Raw genomic sequence first — 25,459 nt, forward strand, 5'->3', positions numbered from 1 at the left:
TACATTGTAGTTAAAATGTTTGCCATCACTTTACATTTATGTGATCTTCAGTTCAAAAGATAAGAGAAGCATAAATATCACAGTCCAGCCTCTTCAGATCTTTGCCTTCCATTTTCTCAATGAACACATCAGGGATGCAAGAATGCTTCAGACAACGAATCTCGACTAGCACCACCAATCAAAAGACAAGCAGGGCATAGATCTTGAATATCTGGGATCGCTTTAACAGCTGGTATTCAGAAAGCACTCTCGTCTTTTTGCTTACATCAAATACTATTCTAATTAATTTGCTAGTGAATGAAGTGCGGGGGGGGGTTTTCCAAAAAAATCACTGAAATGTACTTGTAGCTCAAGTAGAGTACCAGGCTGAACACAACAGATTCCTTGCAACTGCCACAGACAGTAAAACAATAGAGAGAACAGAAATATTATTTTCGACTCCTCAACACAGAAGCGTGGACCTGTAACAGCCTACTTCCTTCCCTGGTTCCAAGTGCACCATTGCCCATTTGGGGCATTACAAGGAGTATGAACATATTTGTGGCAACACAAAGATGACATCTGTTTCCAGCCTCATTATGCTGGTAAGTTGACAGGGTTTGTGGTTTTACTGGTCACCCTAGTCTGATGCATTCTTAGCTTTTTATTCTACAGCTCCAGGGAGGTCCCCTGGGTTCTTCTTTCCCCAGTTAATCTCTTCTCTTTAAAGTTTATCCCTCTTTCAAAACAGTCTTAGCACCCAGTTGACCTCCTACATGGCTTGTTAGGCCTCTCTCAATCTTCCCCAGGTGTGCCAGCTTCAGGGGTTATGTGTTTTGTGACCCCCTTCCCAGGAATCTATGCCCTACCAGTGGCAACATACAGCTTGGACTAGGTCACTTGGTCTACCTATGTGATGTTACATTCCTCATCTGCCACGACTTTGATGTAATTTATGAGAGTCAGTTCCCCTTAGGCAACCTTCCAGGTTCTTCCCCTGTTCTCTTCATGGGGCTCCAAACCTCCCCTTTATCCCACCCTAACCACATTGGACTCCAACAGTGATGAATATTGTTAGGACACTCCGATGACTCTAATGGCACATTCTTCTTTATAGCAACCATGATAGTAGCCATCTTCCCAGCTGGGGCCCTGATCCAACTGTGGCCTTGTTCCCACTGAACCTTGGCAGTTGTCAATTCATTAGTTCAGTCCTTATAGTCCTGAGCTCAATGGCCCTAAATCAATCAGTCTCTCTGTCATAAAGGGACAGCCATTGCTGGCTCACCAGACTGGCACAAACCATAAATCTCCTCCCAACCCAAGATCCTCCTACAGTTGTACTCTTCACCTTCCCTGAGCCTGCCACTCAAGGTCCTTTTGGCAGTCCTACAGGGCTTTATCACCCCCTGGCCCTCATTCCTAGGGTCCAGTCACAAACTCTGGAGCCTCCTGCTGCCCCAGTCCTAATTGTAAAATGTTGGGCCTGAGTATAGACCCCAGACCCTTTCCTGACCCTAAGTGTGATGATACTGTCCAAGGAGTAAGTTCTGACTCAGTAGCCAGATCTTCTGTTCAGTCCACCTCCACCCACGGTCCCTCTGACCTGCAATTCATCCTGCTGCCACCAGATGGACTGGATGTACTGGTCCCTGAGGCTCAGCTTCCACCGATCTTCAAGATGTAGAATGGTTCCCCTCTGAGCACCCTGCTGCTCAGGCTGGGCAGGCTGCTTCACTTCAGCCTCCAACTGCCCCCAGCCTGGGGGCAGTTCAGCCTGGCAACTTTGCTGCCTGCTGCTGCCACTGTGCTCCTCTTCAGGATTGGAAATACTGCTCCGGATGTTTCTCCCATCAATCCGGAACTTCAGGCTGCTCCTCAAGTACAACAGTATTTCTAGCATGCTTCTGGAGCTGCTCAGTGCCACAGTGAATTCAGGATGATGGCCATTAGGCCTGTGTGAAACAGCTAGTATTTGCTTCGGATTTAGTTTCAGCCGAATTGGGGGACAGCAATTGGATTCAGTAATTTGAATCACTGTCCTGAATCAATTCAGCCAAATAGGTAATTTCCTATTTTAGAGTACTTACTTTTATAAAACTAACAAGGTTAAATAAAATATCCAAAATCCCCAGGCGTGCAACCATTTTTCATCTAGCCAGAAGAGTTAGTTAAAGGGGCTTCATTATCGTAATTTATATGCCATTATTCCTTCAATTAAATATTCTTCCTTGTTTATATTCCCCTAATGTTGCATGCAGAGGGGCTGATGTAGGTACATTCTAAACACAACTACATTTGAAAACCAAATAGCAAGTTTTCAGGCTCCAACACAGAAGTTACAAAACAGCTTCCCTTAGTCCCATTTTTCCCCCTCCTCATCTACCTTTTCAGCTCCCCCGTAGCTCTGGCTCCAATCACAGACTTTGTGCCGGCATGCTTCCCTGTTCTGCAGGCTTTGAGTGTTGTCTTTTAATCAATTAAGATCAATTAACCTAAAGTTACCCCCCAAGCCTCAGTTCTTCAGCCTAGACCCCTGTAGTCTACCAGTTCTAATCCTGGTCCTGGTAACTTTCACTCTCTACACTTCTACTTTCTTACCTTAACCTTCCTAGGTATCCCAAGTATACCAAGCACATACATACATACATATCAGAATACCCAACTTAGGAACTTACTGTGTGTATGTGTAGGTGGGTGGTATGTGTGTAAATTAGTGAATACACACATATATATATAGCTATAGATTGTGTGGGGGGGGGTATATGAATTAGTAATCCACATATGTGTATTGAATGTGCAGGTGTTGGTAACTGGTTCTGTCTAAACTTGGTGCATGTGAACCCAGACTAATTATTTTGAATGTGCATGTATCTGAGGTGCTAGTCTGTGTGTGTGTGCATGTGTGGGTGTATGGCATTGTGTGCATGATATACAAATTAGTGATCTGTGTCTAACTTTTGGGGTGTATAGTGTATGTGCCTGAGCTGGTAGTGTGAGTGTGTATCCCTAATGGGGTGTATGCTCCTAGTGAGTGTGTGCTTAATTTTTTTTTTTGCATGCATGTGCAGTTGTACACCACACCCTTCTGTCTAACAGTGCAATATTGAGATCCTGAGCATTGGCCCGACCACTCAGGGCAACACATGCAGCAGATCTACCATGTCGTATTGATCTCCTGATATTCTAAGATCCTAAGCTACACTTCTTTAGCATCAGTCTGCCACCTGCAATCTTGAACTATTGGCAAGTTCCCTGACACAACCTACCCACTTCAGAAGCAAAGGTCTAAGAATTCTGTGTTAATAAACAGAAGTGTTCAACACATGAAATCAGCAAAATACAACTAACTGGATGGCATAGTCCATATTTCTTTGTGCAGCCACCTCTCAATGTGAATAGTTTCTAAAGCAGATTAAAGGTTAAAAAGAAAAGACCATGGTGCTTTGGCTGAAGAGAGAAAGACAAACATGGATAATGAATCCAGGTGAAAACTTAGCAAATGGTAAGCAAAACTTTTGGAGGTCCTTATAGTGTTAACCTGCATAACATTTCCTTTTAAGCCCTTGTGAAATAAATGTGGCAGAGGAGATATTAAGGCTTCTTTACTAAAGAGAATTCCTAGATACCATATTGTTCTAATAATGTTAGCCTTTCTTTCTGCAGAAGAACCAGGGATATGGAGGTGGGAGGGGATGAGGGGGCAAAAAAAATTGCACTGTTTACATGCGTCAGATCAAGCTATATTTGGACTCGCAACAATCCATTATAATTAAATCCTTGTTTAACCTTGGTGTAGAATCTAGTCATATTGCAAAACTGTTACACATGAGTATATGATTCTAATTTGGTGAAGGAAGTTAACTGTGGTATATTGCTTGCACTCATGAATGAAACTTCAGTACTATTAGCTGGTTCAAATTATACGCATTCTACCCAGTTATTCTCATGGAGAATAATACGCTTCTCATCTACTTCTCTAAACAAAAAGTCTGATCAGAAAAGAACAGCACAGCCAATGACTGGAGGAATGTGTTATGCATCAGAGTGCATTGTCTTCCATGTAGTAAAATAAGCCACCCTTTTATGTTAATGTTATTCTTTTATTTATCTTTGAAATCTCAAGATGCAGATAAAGTGGAAGCAAGAGAGACAAAGTCACAGTCAAACCTGGGAAAGAGGTTTATATTCACATTTTTTTTTTTACATGTAAAGGATACCAAATCAGATATTACATCACCATTTCTTTTTTCTTTTATTATTATAATTAGTGTATTTAAACCTCTGGGTCTCCTCTTCAGTTATTTGGTTTTCCTGTGAGATTTATTACATGAAACAACAATTCAAGGATTTGATCTCTAGTCAGACCTAATTCAGAGGAAAAAAGTTTTTGTCTGAACATTGAACCTGAAAACTTGTGGTAGACTGTACACAGAGTTGACCTATAAAACAGTACAATATGGCAAACATGTTGATTTTGTGCCAAAATGACAATGAAGTCCTATACTAACTAAAATATCAAGATTCAGTGCCTGCTGCCCTTCTGCATGATTTGAACACCCTGCCAGGTAAAAACTGGCTTGCTGGTGACAAAATCTGTTTTTAACATGGGCCACTCAGTTTCATAGATTCATAGTTGGTAGGGTCAGATGGAACATAAGCAGATCATCTAGTCCGACCCCCTGCCATGGGCAGGAAAGGATGCTGGGGTCAAATGACCCCAATTAGGTGGCTGTCTAGCCTCCTTTTGAAGACCGCCAGGGTAGGGGCAAGCACCACTTCCCTTGGAAGTCAGTTCCAGCTCCTAGCCACCCTGACAGTGAAGCAGTGCATCCTGATATCTAGCCTGAATCTACTCTCAGTCAACTTAAGACCGCTGTTCCTTGTTACCCCCAGTAGTGCTCAGGGGAACAGGGACTCTCCCATTGCCTGCTGGTCTCCCTTGGCAAGTTTATAGGCAGCCACCGGATCCCCTCTCAGCCTTCTTTTGTGGAGGCTGAACAGGTTCAGGTCCCATAGCCTCTCTTCATACAGCCTGCCCTGCAAGTGGCCCTCCTCTGGACCCTCTCAATGCTGTTCACATCCCTCCTGAAGTGCAGTGCCCAGAACTGGACGCACTTCTCCAACTGCGGCATGACCAATGTCACATAGAGGGGGAGGATCACCTCCTTGGATCTGCTCACAATGCATCTATGGATGCATGACAAAGTACAGTTAGCCTTGCTTACCGCATCCCCACATTGGCGGCCCATGTTCATCTTGGAATCGATAGCAGTTCCAAGATCCTTCTCTGCCTCTATGCTGATGAGATGACCCAGGCTGTAGGTATCCTGCTAGTTCTTCCTCCCTAGGTGCAACACCTTGCACTTGTCTGTATTGAAACCCATCCTATTCTCATCCACCCACCTCTGTAACTTGTCAAGATCTAGTTGTAGCCTGTCACTCTCTTCTAGCATGCCCACTTCTCCCCACATCTTAGTGTCATCTGCGAACTTGAACAAGGTGCTTTTCACACCCTCTTCTAAATCAGTGATGAAGATATTGAACAGTGAGGGCCCAAGGACTGAGCCCTGGGGAACCCCACTGACCACATCTCTCCAAGTCAAAAATGACCCATCCACCACCACTCTCTAGCTGCGGTCCTCCAGTCATTTGCGACACCACAGACGCCTAATTTTTTAATGAGGATGGGGTGAGAGACAGTGTTAAAGGCCTCCCTAAAGTCCAAGACGACTATGTCCACTGCAACACCTGCATCCAAGGCTTTTCTGACCTGGTCATAGAAAGCCACCAGGTCTGACAGGACTTGCCTCTAAATGAACCCATGTTGATCGCCCCTAAGCCTAAACTCCCCTGCTGGCCCCTCACAGATGTGCTCCTGGATAATTTTCTCAAAGAGCTTCCCCAGGACTGAAGTAAGACTAAGGGGCCTATAGTTTCCTGGGTCCTCTTTCCTCCTTTTTATGAAAATGGGGACCACATTGGCCCTTTTCCAGTCATCAGGCACCTCACCAGAGCACCACAAGTGCTTGTAAAGCTGTGCCAGGGGTCCTGCAATGACCTCTGCCAATTCCCTAAGCACTCTGTGGTGGAGATCATCAGAACCTGCTGATTTGAACACATCTAGTCCCTCCAGAAGTTCCCTGACTGGGTCCTCACTGACTCTGGGCCTGGCTGCACCTTCCCGCAGGGGGGATGGGGGCGGGGTGTCCCTGTCTCTGCTCAGAAAAATGGAAGCAAAGAATCTGTTAAAGAGATTAGCTTTGTCATCTGGTGCTACCACCAGATTACCAGGCATGTCCTGCAGAGGCCCCACATTATTTGGTACCTTCTTTTTACCCCCTATGTATTTAAAAAAAGACTTTTTGTTTTCTTTGATCTGGGTCATTAATCCCAGTCCCATCTCTGCCTTAGCCTTCCTAATAGTCCCCCCTACAAATCGAGCCAAGGAGGTATAAACCTCTTTGGTGATGGCCCTTCCCTTCCATTGGGTGTACACCTCCTTTTTGGCTTTGAGGCATTCATGGATGCTTTTGGTGAGCCAAGGGGACTGGAGCACGCTTGCCCCTTTGATCTGCATGGAGACTGTCACACTTTGGACTTGAAGGATCATCTCCTTAAGGAACGACCATTCTTCTTGGACTCCCAACTCCCCACACCTCTGGGACCTCAGTGCCTCCCTGACTAGTCTCCTTAGCTCATTGAAATCTTCCCTCCTGAAGTCCAGGGCTGCTGCTTTGCTACAGGCCTTTGACACCCTGTGCTGGATGGTAAATTCCAGTAGGCAATGGTCACTATTGCCCAGGTGGTTGAGCACCCACAGTCCCCTCACCAGGTCATCGCCTGTGGCCAGGACCAAATCCAAGAAGGCATTTCCCCTGGTGGAACTGTGCACCTCGTGGGTTAGGTGGAGGTCCTGTAACTTGGCTAGGAACCTACATAAGTGGTCAGACCTGGCCGACTGCTCTTCCCAGGAAAATCCTTTCATTCACTGCTAACCAGGGGTCAGGAACAGGCTGGCAGCATAAGCCATGTGTTCACTAGAAAAGTGGAATAGGATCTTTAGGCTACCAAGCACAATATTCAAAACACAACTTAATGGTCAGCAAAGAGAGGAAACCATATATTTTGTGTCTGTTGATAGAATCACAAAATGAACTACACGAACTTATAGCTATCTATGCTTTCCAGTTAGGGCAAAGTGACATACATGCAATAGTACTCAATAACAAGATCTTAGCTCGATAGTGAAAACTTGCCTCAGAGGTGAAAACTGGGAATGATCTCTATCCCTAGGCCATCCAGTCCTATCAGGTTTATCTTTTAGTGTCCCACCATACATTTTTTAGCCCACAGAGTTAGAGAGACAGACAAACAGAAAGAAATCAAAAAGCATGACTATAAAAAGAAACCCACATATTTAGGATACAATTAATTTGTCACAAATGCTTAGTTACATGCAGAAAAATACACTTTCTTGAGGAATATAACATTTTGGAGATAAACAGAATCGAATGTGTAACTTCTTTTGAAATTACTTGACATCACAAAGAAGTGCTACCCCACGCAGTATCCAGTGCTCTGGGGGCTGGAGGCTTCTAAGGTCCACAGCAGCAATGTAATTCAGATCTGTTCGAAGTGTTTTTTTGTAGACTGGACAGGAGTACAGATTTGGATCTTTTGAAGCTGAAAAGAGAGGAATAAACCATTAGAAGACAATCTGTGAAATGAGTCTGGACAGAAAAGGCATTAAAGTAGAGTACACAACCCAAATGGAAAAAAGTAAAGAATTCAAAGTCCAAGTTCAATAGCAGATGGCTCCCTTTAACCAAAGGAAAAAATGTCTCAGTTCACCACACACTGCTGACTTCTTTGCCAGCATTAGGAAAATATTTTCACGCTGCCTGCATCTCTTGTAGGTTTTGGATTTTATTTTAAAACCAAAGTATTCCAACAGAATAAGAAATTTAAATAGATACCCTGCAGAGATGAATAAACTGGTATTTCACTCTTATTCTGAACTTTCCTCCTTTTCAATGTCTCGAGTCAACACATCAGATTGAAACTTTTGAAAGAATTAGAAACTTTTGCAGCTGAACTATGTCAGTGATCTAGTGTGTGCAATATCAAAAGATATTCTCCATGCTACAAGTGGGACAAAATATTCTAACCTTGATTAACATGCAAGTCTTTATAATTCAGTACCTAGGTGGGAATGGTTTTGGTTGGTTAGTTGTTTTTCTCCTTCTTTTAATTCTAACAGTGCAGATTCTATAACACAGACTTGGGACGTGAGCATTCTGGCAGTGATAAACAGGGATCCTAGTTTTCTCTGATTTAAAAAAAATCCCCAAATTTCAGATTAAAAAAAGTAACCCAAAATGCACATTTTTCTGTGATTAAAATATCCAGCATTTTCAAATTTCTAGCAAGTGCTTGGTCCCAAGCGCATCAGATTTATGAGGTTATAGTGAGTGAGTGAGTGAGTGAGTGAGTGAGTGAGTGAGTGAGTGAGTGAGTGAAGATATAGATGTAGAAAGAGAGAGCGCTCTCTCTTAGTGGTGTTTCATTTTAAACTGGCATGCTGGCCAGTCACAGAGCTGGGGGGAGGATGAAGGATAACAGGGGCAGTCCCAGAGGCTGCACAGAGCAGCAGCACAGAGTGGTGAACAATGGTGGCAGATGCTGCATGCAAGCTTCCCCCTCCATGTCCTGCAGGGTGGGAGGGACCAGCAGCAGGTCCCAGAGCGGGGGGGGGGGTACAGTACCATGGACTATTACAGCCCTGGGTCTTCCTCTTTAAAAAGACCTCCCTTGTGAATAAGTTTCAGGCCTTGAACATAGGCCACTTATGCCAGTGTATAGGAGTGGATGGACAACACCAAGCCACATGTTGGTGTAACTTAACTGAATCCAATATAGAATGATCTCAAGAAACATCAGGGATACAACTACATCATATGTCCAAACCCTGCATCTTGCGTATCGCTATTCCATACATTTCAGGGTAGCTATTTATTCATGGCAAACAAACTACTGGCCTGTTCTCTCAAAACCCATAGCAAAATGTAATAATGAGTACCATAATTCAGCTATCTTGTCAGCTCCAGGTCCCAGTGAACTTTACATAGGCCTCTAACACCAAGGTAAATAGCAGTGTAAAGGTAGTGTTACCAGTCCTAGAGTAATATGGTAACTGGTGTTTTGGAACTCCAGCAAATATGAGATGAGGAGGAAAATTAATTCCTATTTTGAAGTGCCCTGTAATACCTGAGGCGCTCTCAGAAAATTTACTGGAAAAAAATAGGACTGCTCTTGCACTAAGGTTCAATACCGTGGCCACTGGAATGGACAAGAATTCTGAGAGATACAGGATCATATTTATGTGTTCATACTGAGAAAATGCATTATTAATTATGGCAATGAGATGTGAATATAAAGGGTCTGGTGAAGGTCATGTAGGACAGGGATTTTCTACAACAAGATACAAAGAGCATTATGACCAAATTAAAGAATTTGTATTTGAGGGAGGGATCCTCTATTAGTGATAACAGAGCACCTACCTTGCAGAATGGGAGCCTACATCCTGATTTTATTATAGTAAACCTTGAAAGCCCTCCCCAAACTATTAGTTATGCATTAATGGAGAGTGATTATTTAATACCAAAATGAATCAATAACAACATATTCAGATAAGTAAAACAAATTTAAATTGTCATTTCTGTAGGACAGTAGTTACTTACTGTTATTCTCTGCATATATCCTTATAATAGGCATTATTTCGAAGAGCACCTTGGGCTTGGATTCAACTAGTTTTAAGCTTCTCCTGTCCCAACCAGCACCTTCCAGATACAGACCATATACATAGACACCCTCAGGAGGCGGGGTTGTAACATCCTCCTTCATCCATTTGGTGACTTCATTGCACAGGGCTACACTGTCCAATGCCCACCCCTTGTTGGCTCGAGTTATTTCCTGTTTGAAAATACCAACAACATACATTGTACGTAATTTTTTTTAAAGGAAAAATAGCATTTAGGTTAGGAGCTATAATTTCAGTACACTTTGTAATGTAAGCACCACCTTAAATCATCATAAAAACAAGCATTTACCTTAATTCATTTCCATCTATTAACACCACATTATTTTCTTCTATTTTCCTGCTGAAAAAGCTTTCCATGTTTTACATACAAGTTATTTTCAGATTTATTGCGTTTAAAAAATAAATACTATGCACACGAGAAGGGTCAAGAGTTTAGTAAATCTGCCTTTTAACATCAAAATGTCTCATGAACAATTCATCTACTTAGGTTGAGTTTTCCTTCAAGTGCTAGGAAATCTCTGCTCCAAGGAAGGCTTTAATTCATTAATCTGTAGGTATGCTTTTCAATTTTTTATTAAGTACTAAGGCTTAACAGGAGAGGGCAGTAGTTGTGAAGAGTCAGTTCAAATGGATATAAACATAAAGTGCTGTTTTTTGGAATACATGGAACATTAAGTCAATGAATGCTTTTTTCATTTAAGTAGCCCTAAATACCCAAACCAAGCTGTTCCATATTCTTTGCAAGTACTCTACTCCCTAGACTGTATTTTTATGGGGTGGGGATGTAAGATGCACTCTCTCACTGTTTGTGTGGTCAGTTAGAACAGTAGTTCACAGCAGTTTTGGTTATGAGGTGTCCTTCACTAGACAGACCCAAGGCTAGAGCTGTGCAAAGCTTTGGTCACCAATTCAATTCAGAGGAGATTCAACCTAATTCAGCAGCCAAATCTCCAAATCTGAATTGAATCAGGAGACCCATTAAAAGCTCTGAATAGAATCCAAAGCCTCCAAATCAATTTGGAAAAGATTTGGATCAGCCTGGGAGAGGCATACACCAGCTGGGCAGCAGCATGTTCTCCCACAGCTCTTCCAGTTGTACCTGCCTCTCCCCAGGCAGGGGATCCAAGGGAGAAGCTTCCATGGTTGCCCAGCCCTGCCCAACCCCATCCCCCACCTAATCCCAGCACTTAAAAAGTGCCTCACTCACCCTGAGTTAAGGCAGGGGCAGTGAGGGCTCTAAGGCCTCCTGGCAGAGCTCCCCCATGCAGCACCTGCTCTCTGATCTCCCCACCCATGGGGCAGTGGCAATCACCCCCACCACCACCACATGGCACCAATGTAACAGCTGCCTCATGGTGTGGGTGCATCGCAGATCAGCAGGGCACCGCACGCTGCATGTGATCTGGGGCCACTGAGCCTGAGCACTTCCAGGAGGCCCCAGAGCCCTCACAGCCCCTGCTACAGCTAGTGAGTGTGGGGCTTTTTTTTCTTTTTAATTGCCTGGAGGCTGGGCTGGGCAGCGGATGGGGTCAGGCAGAGCAGCAATGAGGGCTTCTCCCAAGGCTGCCCGCCGCCCAGAGAAACCAGGCACAACCAGAGGAGCAGCTGCCCGGCTGTCCCTGCCTCTCCTCCACAGATCTGAATGTCTGAATCAGCACCAAATCTCCAATTCTGATTTGCCTGAATTGAATGGGGACAGTGATTTAAATCACCGAATTGAATTACTCTTCTCCGAATCGGCTGAATCCAAATCCAAATCAAATACTTTCCTATTCGCAGAGGCCTACTCAAGGCATTCCTCCATAACTTGGCCACCTCTTGGCCAAACTGCCCAGTTGTGGCCTTGGCTCCACCATGATCCGCTGGCTGGGAAATTGGCTTCGTGGTCGGACCCAGAGGGTTGTGATTCATGGCAGTCACTCATCATGGTGCCCTGTGACAAGTGGGGTCCCTCAAGGCTCTGTCCTGGGACCCATACTGTTCAACATCTTCATTAACGATGTGGACATTGGAGTCAGGAGTGGACTGGCCAAGTTCGCCGATGACACCAAACTTTGGGGCAAAGCATCCACGCCAGAAGATAGGCGGGTGATCCAGGCTGACCTGGACAAGCTCAGCAAATGGGCAGACGAGAACCTCATGGTGTTTAACACCGAAAAATGCAAGGTTCTCCACCTTGGGAGGAAAAACCTGCAGCACCCTTATAGGCTCGGCAGTGCTACGTTGGTTAGCACTACAGAAGAAAAAGACTTGGGGGTCATCATTGACCACAAGATGAACATGAGCCTGCAATGCGATGCTGCAGCTAGTAAAGCGACCAAAATGCTGGCGTGCATCCATAGATGCTTCTCGAGCAAATCCCGGGACGACATTCTCCCCTTGTACTCGGCCTTGGTGAGGCCGCAGCTGGAGTACTGCATCCAGTTTTGGGCTCCACAATTCAAAAAGGATGTGGAGAAGCTTGAGAGAGTCCAGAGGAGAGCCACGCGCATGATCAGAGGTCAGGAAAACAGATCTTACGATGACAGGCTGAGAGCCATGGGACTCTTTAGCCTGGAAAAGCGCAGGCTCAGGGGTGATCTGATGGCCACCTATAAGTTTATCAGGGGTGACCACCAAGATCTGGGGGAACGTCTGTTCACCAGAGCGCCCCAAGGGATGACGAGGTTGAATGGTCACAAACTCCTGCAAGACCGTTTCAGGCTGGACATAAGGAAGAATTTCTTTACTGTCCGAGCCCCCAAGGTCTGGAACAGTCTGCCATTGGAGGTGGTTCAAGCACCTACATTGAACACCTTCAAGAGTAAATTGGATGCTTATCTTGCTGGGATCCTATGACCCCAGCTGACTTCCTGCCCTTTGGGCAGGGGGCTGGACTCGATGATCTCCCGAGGTCCCTTCCAGCCCTAATGCCTATGAAATCTATGAAAAAACTTTTGTAAATGGAGTGGTGCCCCGTATCAAAAACTAGTTAATATATTAGTGTTTACCTCCTTGCAAAGGGGACAGGCAAGGGGGCTGGGGAAACAGGCATGGATAAGCCTCAGCCTGTCTTATCTACTCATAGCTCAGAGACCTTTCAAGGAATCTGGTGGTGCCCCAGTGGCATAAAATACTTTCAGGTGTTAATATATGGCCAATCCTCCAGCACCCCAGAAAGCAGTGTCCCTTCCCACATCCTCCTAGCCTGTGTGGACAAGGTTTCCACCTTATGAACTCTACTGCCCAGGGAGTGGTTCTGCCACCAAGCCAACTCCCCCTTCTACCTCCAGGGATATGGACCTTCCCACTCCCATGGGTGCAATCCTATTCAAATAGCCTGCAGAGTACATGCCAGCTAGCCAGAACACCGGGCATGGACAGATCCAGGAGTGGGTTCTGGGAGGGTTAGGAGGAAGGGGGAACAAAACAGGGGGTTGGGATCAGGTCCAGGATCTCAGCTTCCTTCCCAGGACAGGGGCAGTAGTTCCCCCAAAACTGCCTTCCCACACCACTTCTACCTCCCAGGCACCCTGGAAAATATGACCAGCACCCCCCATAGCCAAATCCCAATTTATTAAAACCTGAGATCTTCTTTAAATTTACTTTCTCTTTTCTCCTTTTAAAATTCTTTTTGTTTTACTTCTTTTTATTTATCCTTCAGTGGTTGTCTTCCTTCATTTCAACTCCTCCCCCAACCCATCTCTCACACCCCACTACTTAGGGCAATCCCCAGCTGTAGCTCCTAGTCAGGCCCCTGCTTGCCAGCCTTCTAGTGGCAAGTCACAGCTGTGCAGGTGAGGTGCAGTCAGAGAAGGTTTTTAGCCTTAAGAAGTAATCACTTCTAACTCAAGTTAGCACTAACGCTGATCAACATTTGGGCAGCTTAAAGTGCAATGTGTAACAAAGCCCTAACTCTGGGAGCCTTGGGTGTCTAGCATGAAAGACTTAAGATGGCTTTTTCAGAACTGTTATGATTCATCTATCAAAATAGCATCACAAGTATATAGAAAAAAGTTAAAAGAACAAAAAAATATATACAAGTATTTTGCTTTGGATATCTCATGCAAGTTTATATAGGTCCCCATTTATCCTAGTATCTCAGCATAGTATTATACACTTCATCTGCAGACACCAACTTTCATCCCTATCCAAGCATCAGCTTTTTAACTGTCTTCATACAAGCTGTTTCAGTTTCCCTTGAAAAACCCTGACCTTGAGGTCAGGATGAAGAATTTACTTCCCCCCCCAAAAAGAGGGAACTGTCATATCATCATTTATCCTTTATCCATTTGGCAATATGCCCACCAAAACAATTCAGAAACCAATTCTACATTCCTAGAAGTAAGCCTCAAAAAATCATGCGAGTGTGATACAAACTGTATCCGTATTTACAGCAGCATATCTTGGCTTAAAAAACTACTGTATATTTTACTGAAGTTGGGATCAGAAACAGAGGCAGTTATTCCAAACCAACTGCAAGTATTTGGCCACTATTACCACACCTCACTATTAAGAAACAATGGAACTGGTAATAGTCTGCCTTGAGAAAACAGCTACTATATAGGGCTGTGCGAAGCTTCGCCGGCTGTTTCGTTTTGACACTGTTCTGACTCATTTCAAGCTCAAAACACCAAATCAAAATGAAATGAAGGGCTTCAAAGCAGCCTCAAAATGAAATGAGGGCAGTTGAAACATTACAAATTTGAAGCAGCCAGGTGGTGGGAGGCAGGGGAGATCCAGGGCTGCACTCCAAGTGGCTCCACAGCTCCATGTGGCTCAGCCTGGCAGGGAACACAGCCCCAGCTCTTCCCGCTGTGCTCCATGGGGCTGGCAGAGCTTATTGGAGTACAGCACCAGCTCTGCCCTCCTTTCGCCTCCAGGCTGCACTCCAAATGGCTCCACCAGCCCCACTGAGCTCAGCCTGGTGGCAGAAGGCAGGCAGAGCAGGTGCTGCACTCTGCCTCCCACCACCGGGCTGAGTTCCACGGGGCTACATGCTGCTGGGAGTTGAGCCTGGTGGAGGGAGGCAGAGCACAGCCCCATTGCTACACTTTGATTCCTCCCACCACGCTCAGATCCACAGGGCTGAGAGCCACTGGGAGCTGAGCCAGGTGGAGGGAGGCAGAGCACAATGCTGATGCTGCGCTAAACTTCCCCCGCAACACCAGGCTCAGTCCCAGCTGAGGCTAAGGAAGGCACACAACTCAGATGAAGGCAGGTACCTGTGTGTGTGCACCTCCATAATAAAAGCACCACTCACCTTTCTGCAGCGTTGTGCACTGCATGTGTCAGCTGCTAACCACAGAGGATGAGAGTCAACTTCCCTGGATTTGCTGAGACCCTGCCTCAGAAGAACATGCTGGAATTCAAACTCTGCTCCCTTTGTCAGGTAATCTTAAGCTGACACTACTGCTGGCACCCTGCCAGCCAGGTTTATTTATTTTCTGTTCTTTTCTTCTTTTTTTTTTTTTTTTAAAGTTCACTCTTCCACTTAGAGACTGTATTACCACCGCTGTTTGTGGGACTTGCAGCTACTAACATATGCTGAGGGATTCTAGACAGACTTGCAGACTGCCTTTGGGAACCCCAAGCAAAGCCTGCACTGCAGCCAGGTGGTGAGAGGCAGGGGAGAACCAGGGCTATGCTCTGAGTGGCTCCTCAGCCTCATGAGGCTCAGCCCAGCAGAGAGCACAGCCCTAGCTCTCCCCACTTCCCGCTGCCAGACTGCGTTCCATGGGGCTGGTGAAGCCAGTTGGAGGGCAGTGCCAGCTCTGCCCACCGCCCTCTGCCAGGCTGCACTTTTAAGGCGCATCCAGATGAGCACAGCCGTGAGGTATGTGGCGCTGCAAACACATCTGCAGCACCACACACCACACAGTCAGGGGTTCTCCATTCTGCAAGGACACGCTCCCCATGTGTGCACTACTCCGGGTTTTCTTCCATGGGTTTTTATGACCCCACTCCCCATTGTCTTCCAAATTTTCACCTATTTACATTTTCACAGACTTCTTATCACACTTTTAGCTTCTTTTCTACCTTGGAGATCTCAGAACAGCAGAATCTCTCAATGCCTGAAGAAAGCTTCTTGTGCCATAAAGTTTGCAAAGACTAACTTTAAGTTAACTTGTTTAATAAAAAATATCACATCAACCCAAAGAACCTCCCCTAACATCCTCTAAGACCTCACCACACAGCTTCCCCATCCACATTACAATGAAGGAGGCATTTACCCTAACACAAGATGCAACCAATAGCAATTGCATTATGAAGTTTCCTACCTGTTTCATTGCTGTCAAAAATCCTTGAGGATTAAAAAACCCCGTCATCCAGAAACAGTTTGGTCGACCCTCAAAAATCCAGCAGTAAAACTGGCGGTTTCTTTCCAGAAGTTCAGTAAACCAGAAACCCAAAGTGCTGGATGCCCAGGATGCCTAAAAACAGGGATAAGGTTTCTTGCTTTATGGGACTCTATTGTCACATACACAATCCTACAAAAACATCTGTTAGTTCACTCACTAGCAACTATGGGCAGATAGTAACAATACTAGTTTATTTTTGAAGAATCCAACTATCCTTAAGAAAATATAAGCCAAGTGGCTCAATTATGTTCTCAATTATATGCAGGCAGTCCTACTAAAATCTATAGGGCTGTACAGGTATATACAAATTAGAGCACAACGCATGTCAAGAAAATTAACCTACTTCAATTAAGCAACTGAAATTGCAATACCCTAGCCTTCTGATCACTTTTCTATGTACAAGCTTACAGTTTTGTTATCCAATAAAGAAAGTGGTCATAACATTTGAACTACTGTCTGTTTCTCTCATAGTTTAAAAATAAAAAAATTGTTTACTGTTATCAGCACTATAAGAACATTCCTGAACAATCAGCTAGTTCTTTCACCCCATTTGGAACATTAAACCAGAACCTAATTTTTATTTTCTTACTCAAACTATTAAATTGTTATGTGATTTTATATTCACATTTGTCCCAGATTTGAAGTTACACTTCTGATGGAAGCAATTTAACCCTGGAGTCAGAAATGATAATATAAAAATTTATTTTAAATTCAGTGAAAAAAAACAACAAAATTATTAGTGATGGATAAAGGACACGGGAACACAGAGAAAAGCATTCATTGGTTCAACACTATTGACAATTGAAAACACATCATACTATACTACAGATTGGGTTTTTCCTCTTTGTCTCCCCCTTCAGGTTACTGGACAACATCTAATAAGGCTGAAAAAAACACCTAATGAGTCTGGAAAGACAACACCTAATAAGGCTGCAACACCATTAGACTCATGGTTTCTCTTACTAGATTTACACAATTAAATGATATTTCAATTGAAGTTTTGCCACTACAGACCTACAAAACAACAACAATATTCAAAATGAAAAGAAAGCCCAAACAAGAGACTTGGTAGTGAAAAGTGTGGTTAATGTAGCTATATATATATTCGTAAAGCTCATCTGCTGTATATTTGGTAGCATTCATAGAATCACAGGAAAATAGAGGGCTGGAAAAGTTACAGTTCTAACATTGTGCTCAAACCTGTTTACAGTTAACCCTACACTTAACCCTCCTATGAGGGAGATTCCTCCATCTCTGTAGGTCTTCTGGTGCTTAACCTCCACCTTGTGGGGGGGTAAGCCGGAGGGAACAATGTGTTCTTTACTTTTGAACATTGGATTCTATTATTTCAACACCTGCCTTCTTCCAACGAGCAGGAATCCTTGCATCATACATGCAATCCAGGGCATCCCTCAGATTTTCACTCATTATGATTGTTCCGTCAATGGCCAAGTTTAGATCAGTCAGAGTGCTTCGCACCAAGGTGATCACTCTCTGCATTCGATCCATCTCCTGCCTCAAGAAGATGTTCATAGGTTGAAAAGGTCCCATCTTCTGCAGTCTCTCTTTCACCTGTGAGAAGAAAGTCAAGTAAAATAAGTTACTTAAAATTAAAAAATAATGAAAACCCAAATTAATTATATAACACGGTTAGATACTTAATGGAAAGATGGGGTGTATTTTTAATGCATAATGAAACCTATCAAAGAAACCGAAGAAAGTAAACAAATAGTGCAAATTTAGGTTTTTAAATTTTTGTTTTGTTTCTCTATGGTGGTGGTGTTCTTTACATTGGGAAAGAAAAAAAAAAACGTTCTTTAAACCATGCGTTAGATGACCCTTTTTATAAACACAGCATTCATATGCAATGCCACCTGTTTTCAGAATTATATAGGAAATTGCTATTTAATTTTTCTTTTTCATTTAAATGAAAGCAAATGGACTGAACTCTCTTCAACGTTTTAGAAATGTATAGCCCATATTTTCTTCTCTTTACTTCATCCACCCTATGCGTTTCTAGATCACCTCCCATTGAAAACTCAGGAAAAATTTGAGGGTGTAAACAGATATCTCATTTGAGGTGGTCCTAATTGTCCTGGGTTTTGACTGGGGCCAGCTGTTCTGAGATCTCCAAGGTAGAAAAGAAGCTAAAAGTGTGACAAGAAGTCTGTGAAAATGTAAATAGTCCTTCCAAGCCTCATCACGGCCCCTCTGTGGTAGTTGCCCTGGGAGAACATACAGCCTGACAGGCTGGTCTTTGGAATAAACGAGCCACAAATACTGTATGTACTAGAATGCAAGACAAGGGTTTTTTTCCCCCAATCAGCAGGGGGGAAGGTCCTTGTTGTACATTTGCATACAAAGCAGAGGTTGGGGAGGGAAGAGAGTTGCTACACCTTTGACTCAGGTCCTGAACCCCAGTCATGGCCAGAGTCAGATGCACAGCAACCTCCTGTACCCCCTCCACTTGCTCTCTGCAGCTTCTTCTCTACTTCTGCCTCCTTCCCCCACTTACTGTCAGGTGCAGCTCAGTTCTGGCTCAAGCTGGGTTTCCTCCCAGGCATGTAGCATATGGAATCTCTACTCTTTGCTGGGTGAAATCAGCAGCACCAACACTGCATGCTTCCATGTGCTGTGCTCCAGGGGGGAAGTACCTGACAGTAAGGAGAGAAAGGGGGATGGGAAGAGGCGGAGACTAGGGAGTAGGAAAAGGGGCAGCGATTGTGGAGAATGGGAGGGGAGGAACAGAGGCTGTGGGGAGCTGGGAGTTGAGAGGTGGGCAGGAAAGCTGCAAGGGAAACAAATGGGAAAGAAAAAAATGGGCAAGGGAACCACCTCCCCCCTGCTGCCACTGCTTTCTCTGCTGTAGCATTAGGGAGTGGATGAATTTAAGACAACCTTCCAGTACCTGAAAAATTATGAAAAAAATATGTATACATTTTTCATATACATAATCTAATTATTGGGGGGGTCACCTTACATTCAGATTTAACTTAGATTCAAGTTAAAATGATAACTTAGAGAGGCACATAGCAATGTCCCAAGCAAAAGCTTTAGCACAGTTTATACAATATTCTTCAGAGGTACTTGAAGCAGGACAATGGGTGAATGTTTGTAGGACCCTGAGCCAAAAGTCTTTCTCCAGGAGAAATTCAAAATCTGTTAACAGCCTAAGTGATATAATGGAGCTGAATAGTCCCATGTGCAGTAGATGAAGCCAAGATGGATCTCTCCTTTTGACCACCCCAGGAAAGGCAGCTGCATTCACCCACATTATTCTTTACCTTAACTTCCTCCCAACATTTGCAACTTGTCATGATGCTGCTGCTAGTGCTGCTGCGAGTGTTGCTACAGTCGTATGTCAGAAGCATAAGGGCCAGTAAGCCAGTAACAGGTAGAATAGTCAGTATCAATAAGACCTTGGATACATGAAGGAGGGCCATAGATAATGTGGTCAGCTATCTGAGCTTGAGCACCACAGCTGCAGCCAGCATCACTGGAGAGGGTCCAAGAGTGCATGCTCATCTTTAAACATCCAATGTCTGTTCTGAGATGGTTACAGGAAGTCCAGGCCCTGCAAGGCATCTGCCAGCCTAAGGGGTGAAAGCTGGTGATGAAGTTCTTTAGCTGTAGTTTCTTGTGCAACATATTGCATGCTCCACTGATGGGAGGTCTATGCTGTAAGTGACATGCCAAATCCAGATTCAGTGAGCTTATTGACCTGGGTGGAAAATGGGTTCCAAGACTTCATAGTTGGTAGGGTCAGAAGGTCCGATCATCAAGTCTGACCCCCTGTCGTGGCAGGAAAGAGTACTGGGGTCAAATGACCCTGGCCAGGTGTTCATCCAGCCTCCTTTTAAAGACCCCCAGGCTAGAAGCCAGCAATACTTCTCTTGGAAGTTGGTTCCAGATCCTAGCCGCCCTGACAGTGAAGTAGCACCTCCTGATATCTAGCCTGAATCTACCCTCTGCTAGCTTGTGACCATTATTTCTTGTCACTCCTGGGAGTGCTTGGGGTAACAGGGACTCCCCCAATGCCTGCTGGTCCTCCCCAATTAGTTTGTAAATAGCCACTAGATCCCCCCTCAGCCTTGTCTTGTGGAGACTGAACAGGTTCAGGTCCCTTAGCCTCTCCTCGTAGGGCCTGCCGTGCTGACCCCTGATCATGCGGGTGGCCCTGCTCTGGACTCTCTCCATGCTGTCCACATCCTTCCTGAAGTGCAGCGCCCAGAACTGGATGCAGTACTCCAACTGCAGCCTAACCAGTTGCATAGAGGGGAAGGATCACCTCCTTAGACCTGCTTGAGATGCATCTGTGGATGTATGACAAGGTGTGGATGGCCTTCCTGACTGCATCCCTACACTGTCAGCCCATGTTCATATTGGCCTCAATAATGACTCCAAGATCCTGCTCTGCCTCTGCACTGATGAGGAGGGAGTTCCCCAGTGTGTAGGTCTGCTGCTGGTTCTTCCTCCCCAGGTGCAGTACCCTGCACTTGTCAGTGTTGAAACCCACCCTGTTCTCTTCCACCCACCCCTGTAGCCTGTCCAGATCTTATTGCAACCTCTTCCTTCCTTCTAGAGTTCCCACTTCTCCCCACATCTTATTGTCACCTGAAAATTTGAACAGGATGCATTTTACCCCTTTGTCCAAGTCGCTGATGAAGATGTTGAACAGTGCAGGCCTGAGGACCGAGTCCTAGGGAACCCCACTGCTCACATCCCTCCAGGTCGAATAAGACCCATCCACCACCATTCTCTGGGTGCGGCCTTCCAGCCAGTTACTGACCCATCTGACTGTGTAGGCATCAACACCACAGTCTCCTATTTTTCAAATGAGAATGGTGTGAGAGACCATGTTGAAGGCCTTCCTAAAGTCCAGAAAGACTATGTTCACCGCAACACCTGTAGCCAGGAGTTTGGTGACCTGGTCATAGAAGGCCACCAGGTTGGTCTGACAGGACCTGCCTCTAATGAAACCATGTTGGTTGCCCCTAAGCACAGTCTCCCCTGCTGGCCCCTCATGAATATGCACCAGGATAATTTTCTCAAAAAGATTCCCCAGGACCAAAGTAAGACTAATAGGCCTATAGTCTCTTGGGACCTGTTTCCTCCATTTTTTGAAAATGGGAACCACATTGGCCCTTTTCCAGTCCTCTGGCACATTGCCAGACCACCACAAGTGCTCATAAAGCCAGGCCACAGGTCTCACAATAACCTCTGCTAGTTCCCTCAACACTCTGAGGTGGAGATCATCTGGACCTGCTGATTTAAATATGTCCGGTCCCTCCAGAAGTTCCCTGACTAGGTCTTTGCTGACCTTACGCCTGGGTGTGCCTCCCACGGGGTCCCAGTGGGTGGGATGACCAGGTCCCTACTCAGAAAAATGGAGTCAAAGAAATTGTTAAATAGGTTAGCTTTGCTGTCTGGTGCGACGACCAGATTTCCTAGCATGTCCTGCAGATGCCCCATGTTACCCAGTACCTTCTTTCTACCCCCTATGCATTTAAAAAAGGACTTCTTGTTGTCCTTGATCTGGGCAGTTCCATCTCTGCCTTGGCCTTCCTGACCGGTCCCCTACAATCCCAAGCAACAGACATATAGTCATCTCTGGTGATGGCCCCTCCCTTCCAATGGGTGTATGCCACCTTTTTAGCTTGGAAATGTTTCCAGATGCTTTTGGTGAGCCATGGGAGGCCTTTGTGCCCTCTTGCCCCCTTTGATCCATGTAGGGATTACCTCCCTTTGGGCAGCGGTTGGTTTTCCAGCTTGTGGCTACCAGGCTGACATGCAAAGAATGGTCCAGATCTTGGGCTTTTACACCTAGGGCCAGGGTAGCAGCTTGTCACTGGATGTTAGGAGGGGAATGCATGAGAGGACTGGTAAGCAGTCAACTGCAACTGGCATAAGGCAGTGCTGGATTTAGGCTCAAGCTACTTAAGCTACAGTTTAAAGCCTCTAAGTAAAAAAAAACTGGACATTTTTCTTTTAATACGACAAAAATATACATATATATGGCTCCACAATTGTTATTCATGTTGAGTTCATAAATTTGTGCAGAAATAACAAGAATTCATGTTAAAATGTCATGAAAATTCTTTTTCTGTGGATTTTGTGGATTATTTTTATCGTATGGGGCCTCCTAAAATGGCTTAGGGCCTCAGCATGTCATAATCTGGCACTGGCATGAGGCATCCAGTGACTGTTTTCATGACACTGTTAAGGCTGGAATCTACTAACTTAGTGTGCATGCTCCAGCCCCATACTGGTGCACACTACTCAGCAGGAACAGACACAAGTGCCAAAGTGGAATTGTAAAGTGTTTGGAAACTTGAATCCCAGGTGGTACCAGCAAGGTGACAGATAAGAAGAGCTCCTCTACTATTAACCTTACTGGGGATCCCTTCCAAATGCTGGTGGTAGGTAAGGATCCAGTCCAACTTGACTGCTAGATAAGTGACGGTGTGACAATGTTAAAGTGTCCGGTTGCCAATCTTGACTTGTATTTCTTTCCTCTGATGACTATAGACAGACTTATAAAATGTCTAGTTCTGCAGATAGGGCAGAAAACACAAACCATTGTGGGACCCTGAAACTTTTCCTTTCCAGCCTCCTGTGCTTTTGAGGCAAGGATAAGTCTCAGTCTTTCTGCAAGACTTTCAGGAAACTAAGATCATAGCAATACACAGGCTGTTGCAGAATTATCATCAGGAAATAAGGATGAGCAGTTAGTCATATTGAAATTTTTGTCCTCATAGTTTCAGAAGACTTGAGAAGTGATACTACATTGTACACAGTGGGACAAGAATTACCCCTAACATGGGGTTGTTCTTCAGCCACATGGGTGTTCCTCAGCCACACACTGTTTTATATGCTTCTCCCTTTTTTATATTTACAATCAGCGTTACTTCTGTAAGAAGTAAACTATGAGAGAGCCTTAAGAATTATAGAGCTTTCACACAACATCATGTAAAAGGAACATCAAGGACCCATTTGTGAAAACTATTCTTCAAGTGAGGGAAACCATCTATTCTAAAAATCCATGCTTAGCTCTTTGCCATCACAGAGTATAAATTAAAACAGCAGTAGCAGTTCAGCCTGTCCCTTCCAACAACCAACCATCAACCCATCATAGAGAAGTAACCTCCAATAGTAAGATCTAATCTCCATTCCTCCTCTTTTATCACCATGTCATGTTAGAACACCAAAAAAAGGAAAGTAACTGATATTGCATTGGATGGTTGTTAATGTGATGTGGAGACGTATCCACATAATGGTCATCCAAATAGGCAATTAAGCCTTGTTTTAGAGGCAGTTTTGTTTTACTAGATATGAACCATCAAAAAAGGATTCAACATTTCACCACCTACACTTACACGGTTAGTCAGTCCACAGTGAAAGAACATTTGGAGCTTAGGGAAATAAACTACTTAAATCTCAAAGAATCTAAACTGAAACTTGAATTAAGGAAGATCTTAAATATTTAGGCTTATTTGTAATTCAGCACAAGTATTCTTTCACAATGTTATCCAACTTGGCTGAAAAACTGATGACCTCTCTTAGTGAAAATGACAGCTTAAAAAGTAGAGATTTAATAGTTTAGAAAAGCAATTATAACTCATCAGTACACACTTAGCAACTTTATTAGGAATATTAACATCCCAGTCAGGCTTCTTCACTATATGTTTTATGCTGACAGATCCCTTAAAAGTATTTCCTGAAGATTTTAGAAAGATTAAAACCATTACATAGGGTTTTGTTTGCTTTTTCATATCCACATAAGGCAAGATGGAACAGATATAGCTTTTTTTTGGGGGGGGGAGGGGGGAGGGGGTTGGGTTGGGTTTTTTTTGGTTTGTTTTTTTTTTGTTTGTTTTTTTTTACAGATTTCATGAACTCACTTCAAATGGTGCATAATCAGCAGGAAGTTTCATCAGCATATCATCAGCCAGTCTCGCCACCACTGCTTCCCTGGTTTCACCTCCTCCACTAGAGCCATCTTTTGGCTGAATACTGAGGATAGTGTCCAATACATCCTTGGCGAGCTTGCTTTGGTAAGTGATATCAGCATTGGGATGCAGACCAAACACCTCTGGAGTATCATAAGCAAGGAGGCTCTATGTGGTCAAAGATGAAGAATTGTAAATGAGAGATAATTGACACAAACATCACATAAAAGGCTCAAAGACTAGAAATTGTTACTCTTGTATGAAAGTTTGAAGAGGCTGTTCAACCTCAGAAAGCCAACCATCCTCAAAGAAGAGAAGCAAAGCTATATAAAATCTAGCACTAGAGTACAAACCCTGCTGACTCCAACCACTGAGAACATAAATGAAACAATGTTTCTTTCCACTTCCATCTCATCTGCATTCTGAGAGGCAGGGTGTATGTGTTTGATAATGGTAATTCTAGAACAAGCATGACCAACCAGCAGCACATGTGCCATAAGTGGCACAGGCAGCCTCGGAGTGTGGGATGCAGAAAATTGAGGAGAAGAAAGGCAGCATAATGACAGATAGGCTAGGAAGCAGAACAGAAGATCAAGCAAGGGAAGTGGCTTGGAGTCCCATCCAGGGTGGGTATGGTGCCTTTTTATGGAAGAAGTTTGACCTCCACTGCCCTACAAGATGCTTCCTCTCAAGGAAACAGCAAGAAAATAAGATGTTAGAGCTGCCATATCTGCAGCATTTTCACATTACTAGTAACAGATATGCAGGCAATTATGGAGGGAAAAGGCTATCCTGTATAAATGATTGGAATGAAAGAAGGATGCTTAAAAGTGAAAAGTCCTTGGGTAAATTAATATTTTATTCGGCAAGAACCTAGTAATTTACCAACCTGTATGTGCTGAAGGTACTGATCAATGGTAGTACATTTGGGTATACTATACCCTTTGTAAAAACAGAAGTCTTGGCTGAACATGTTTTCACTGAACCAGACTTTAGCAAATGTGTTGAGCAATCTTTTATCATAATCATCTGTCACTCTGCCCCCATACTGGATCTCCCCTATCATGTAGCAGACAGTGTTCCAGGAGACTCCCTAAAAATCAAGGGTTTCAGTTAGCAGATTAATCTTCTAGTTTCACACAGACATCTATCAACATCTGCAGGCATGTCTTTAGATAACCAATAATAGTTACCTGTCCTCCTTTTTCCATTTCAACTGTTGTACAAAGCAAAAATGGCTCTATGCTGCCTTCATGTTTCCCTGATCTTGAGACCAGCCTAAACCTCACACAAGAACTAATTTGGCAACTGAGGAAATCTGTAGGGCCTATCCCTAATGTCACTCAAGGTGGAGGTTGAAGTTAAGT

At 44.2% G+C, this 25,459-nt stretch overlaps 1 protein-coding gene across 1 annotated transcript in view; it reads right to left on the reverse strand.

Moving 5' to 3' along the window:
- Positions 1–7,378: 7,378 nt before the first annotated feature.
- Positions 7,379–25,459, reverse strand: part of DNAH5 (dynein axonemal heavy chain 5) — a 305,852-nt gene continuing 287,771 nt past the window's right edge. The window contains exons 75-80 of the mRNA XM_090049841.1: positions 24,982–25,185; positions 24,045–24,260; positions 17,503–17,715; positions 16,063–16,215; positions 9,723–9,954; positions 7,379–7,665 (exon numbers count right to left, since the gene is read on the reverse strand). Of these exons, the coding sequence (XP_089905967.1) occupies positions 7,514–7,665; positions 9,723–9,954; positions 16,063–16,215; positions 17,503–17,715; positions 24,045–24,260; positions 24,982–25,185 (1,170 nt within the window). The 3' untranslated portion in view covers positions 7,379–7,513. The remainder of the gene's footprint in view (positions 7,666–9,722; positions 9,955–16,062; positions 16,216–17,502; positions 17,716–24,044; positions 24,261–24,981; positions 25,186–25,459) is intronic.

Source organism: Crocodylus siamensis, chromosome 5 (genome assembly GCF_052110815.1).
Source record: "Crocodylus siamensis isolate JL-2025a chromosome 5, ASM5211081v1, whole genome shotgun sequence".
Taxonomy (NCBI): Eukaryota; Metazoa; Chordata; order Crocodylia; family Crocodylidae; genus Crocodylus; species Crocodylus siamensis.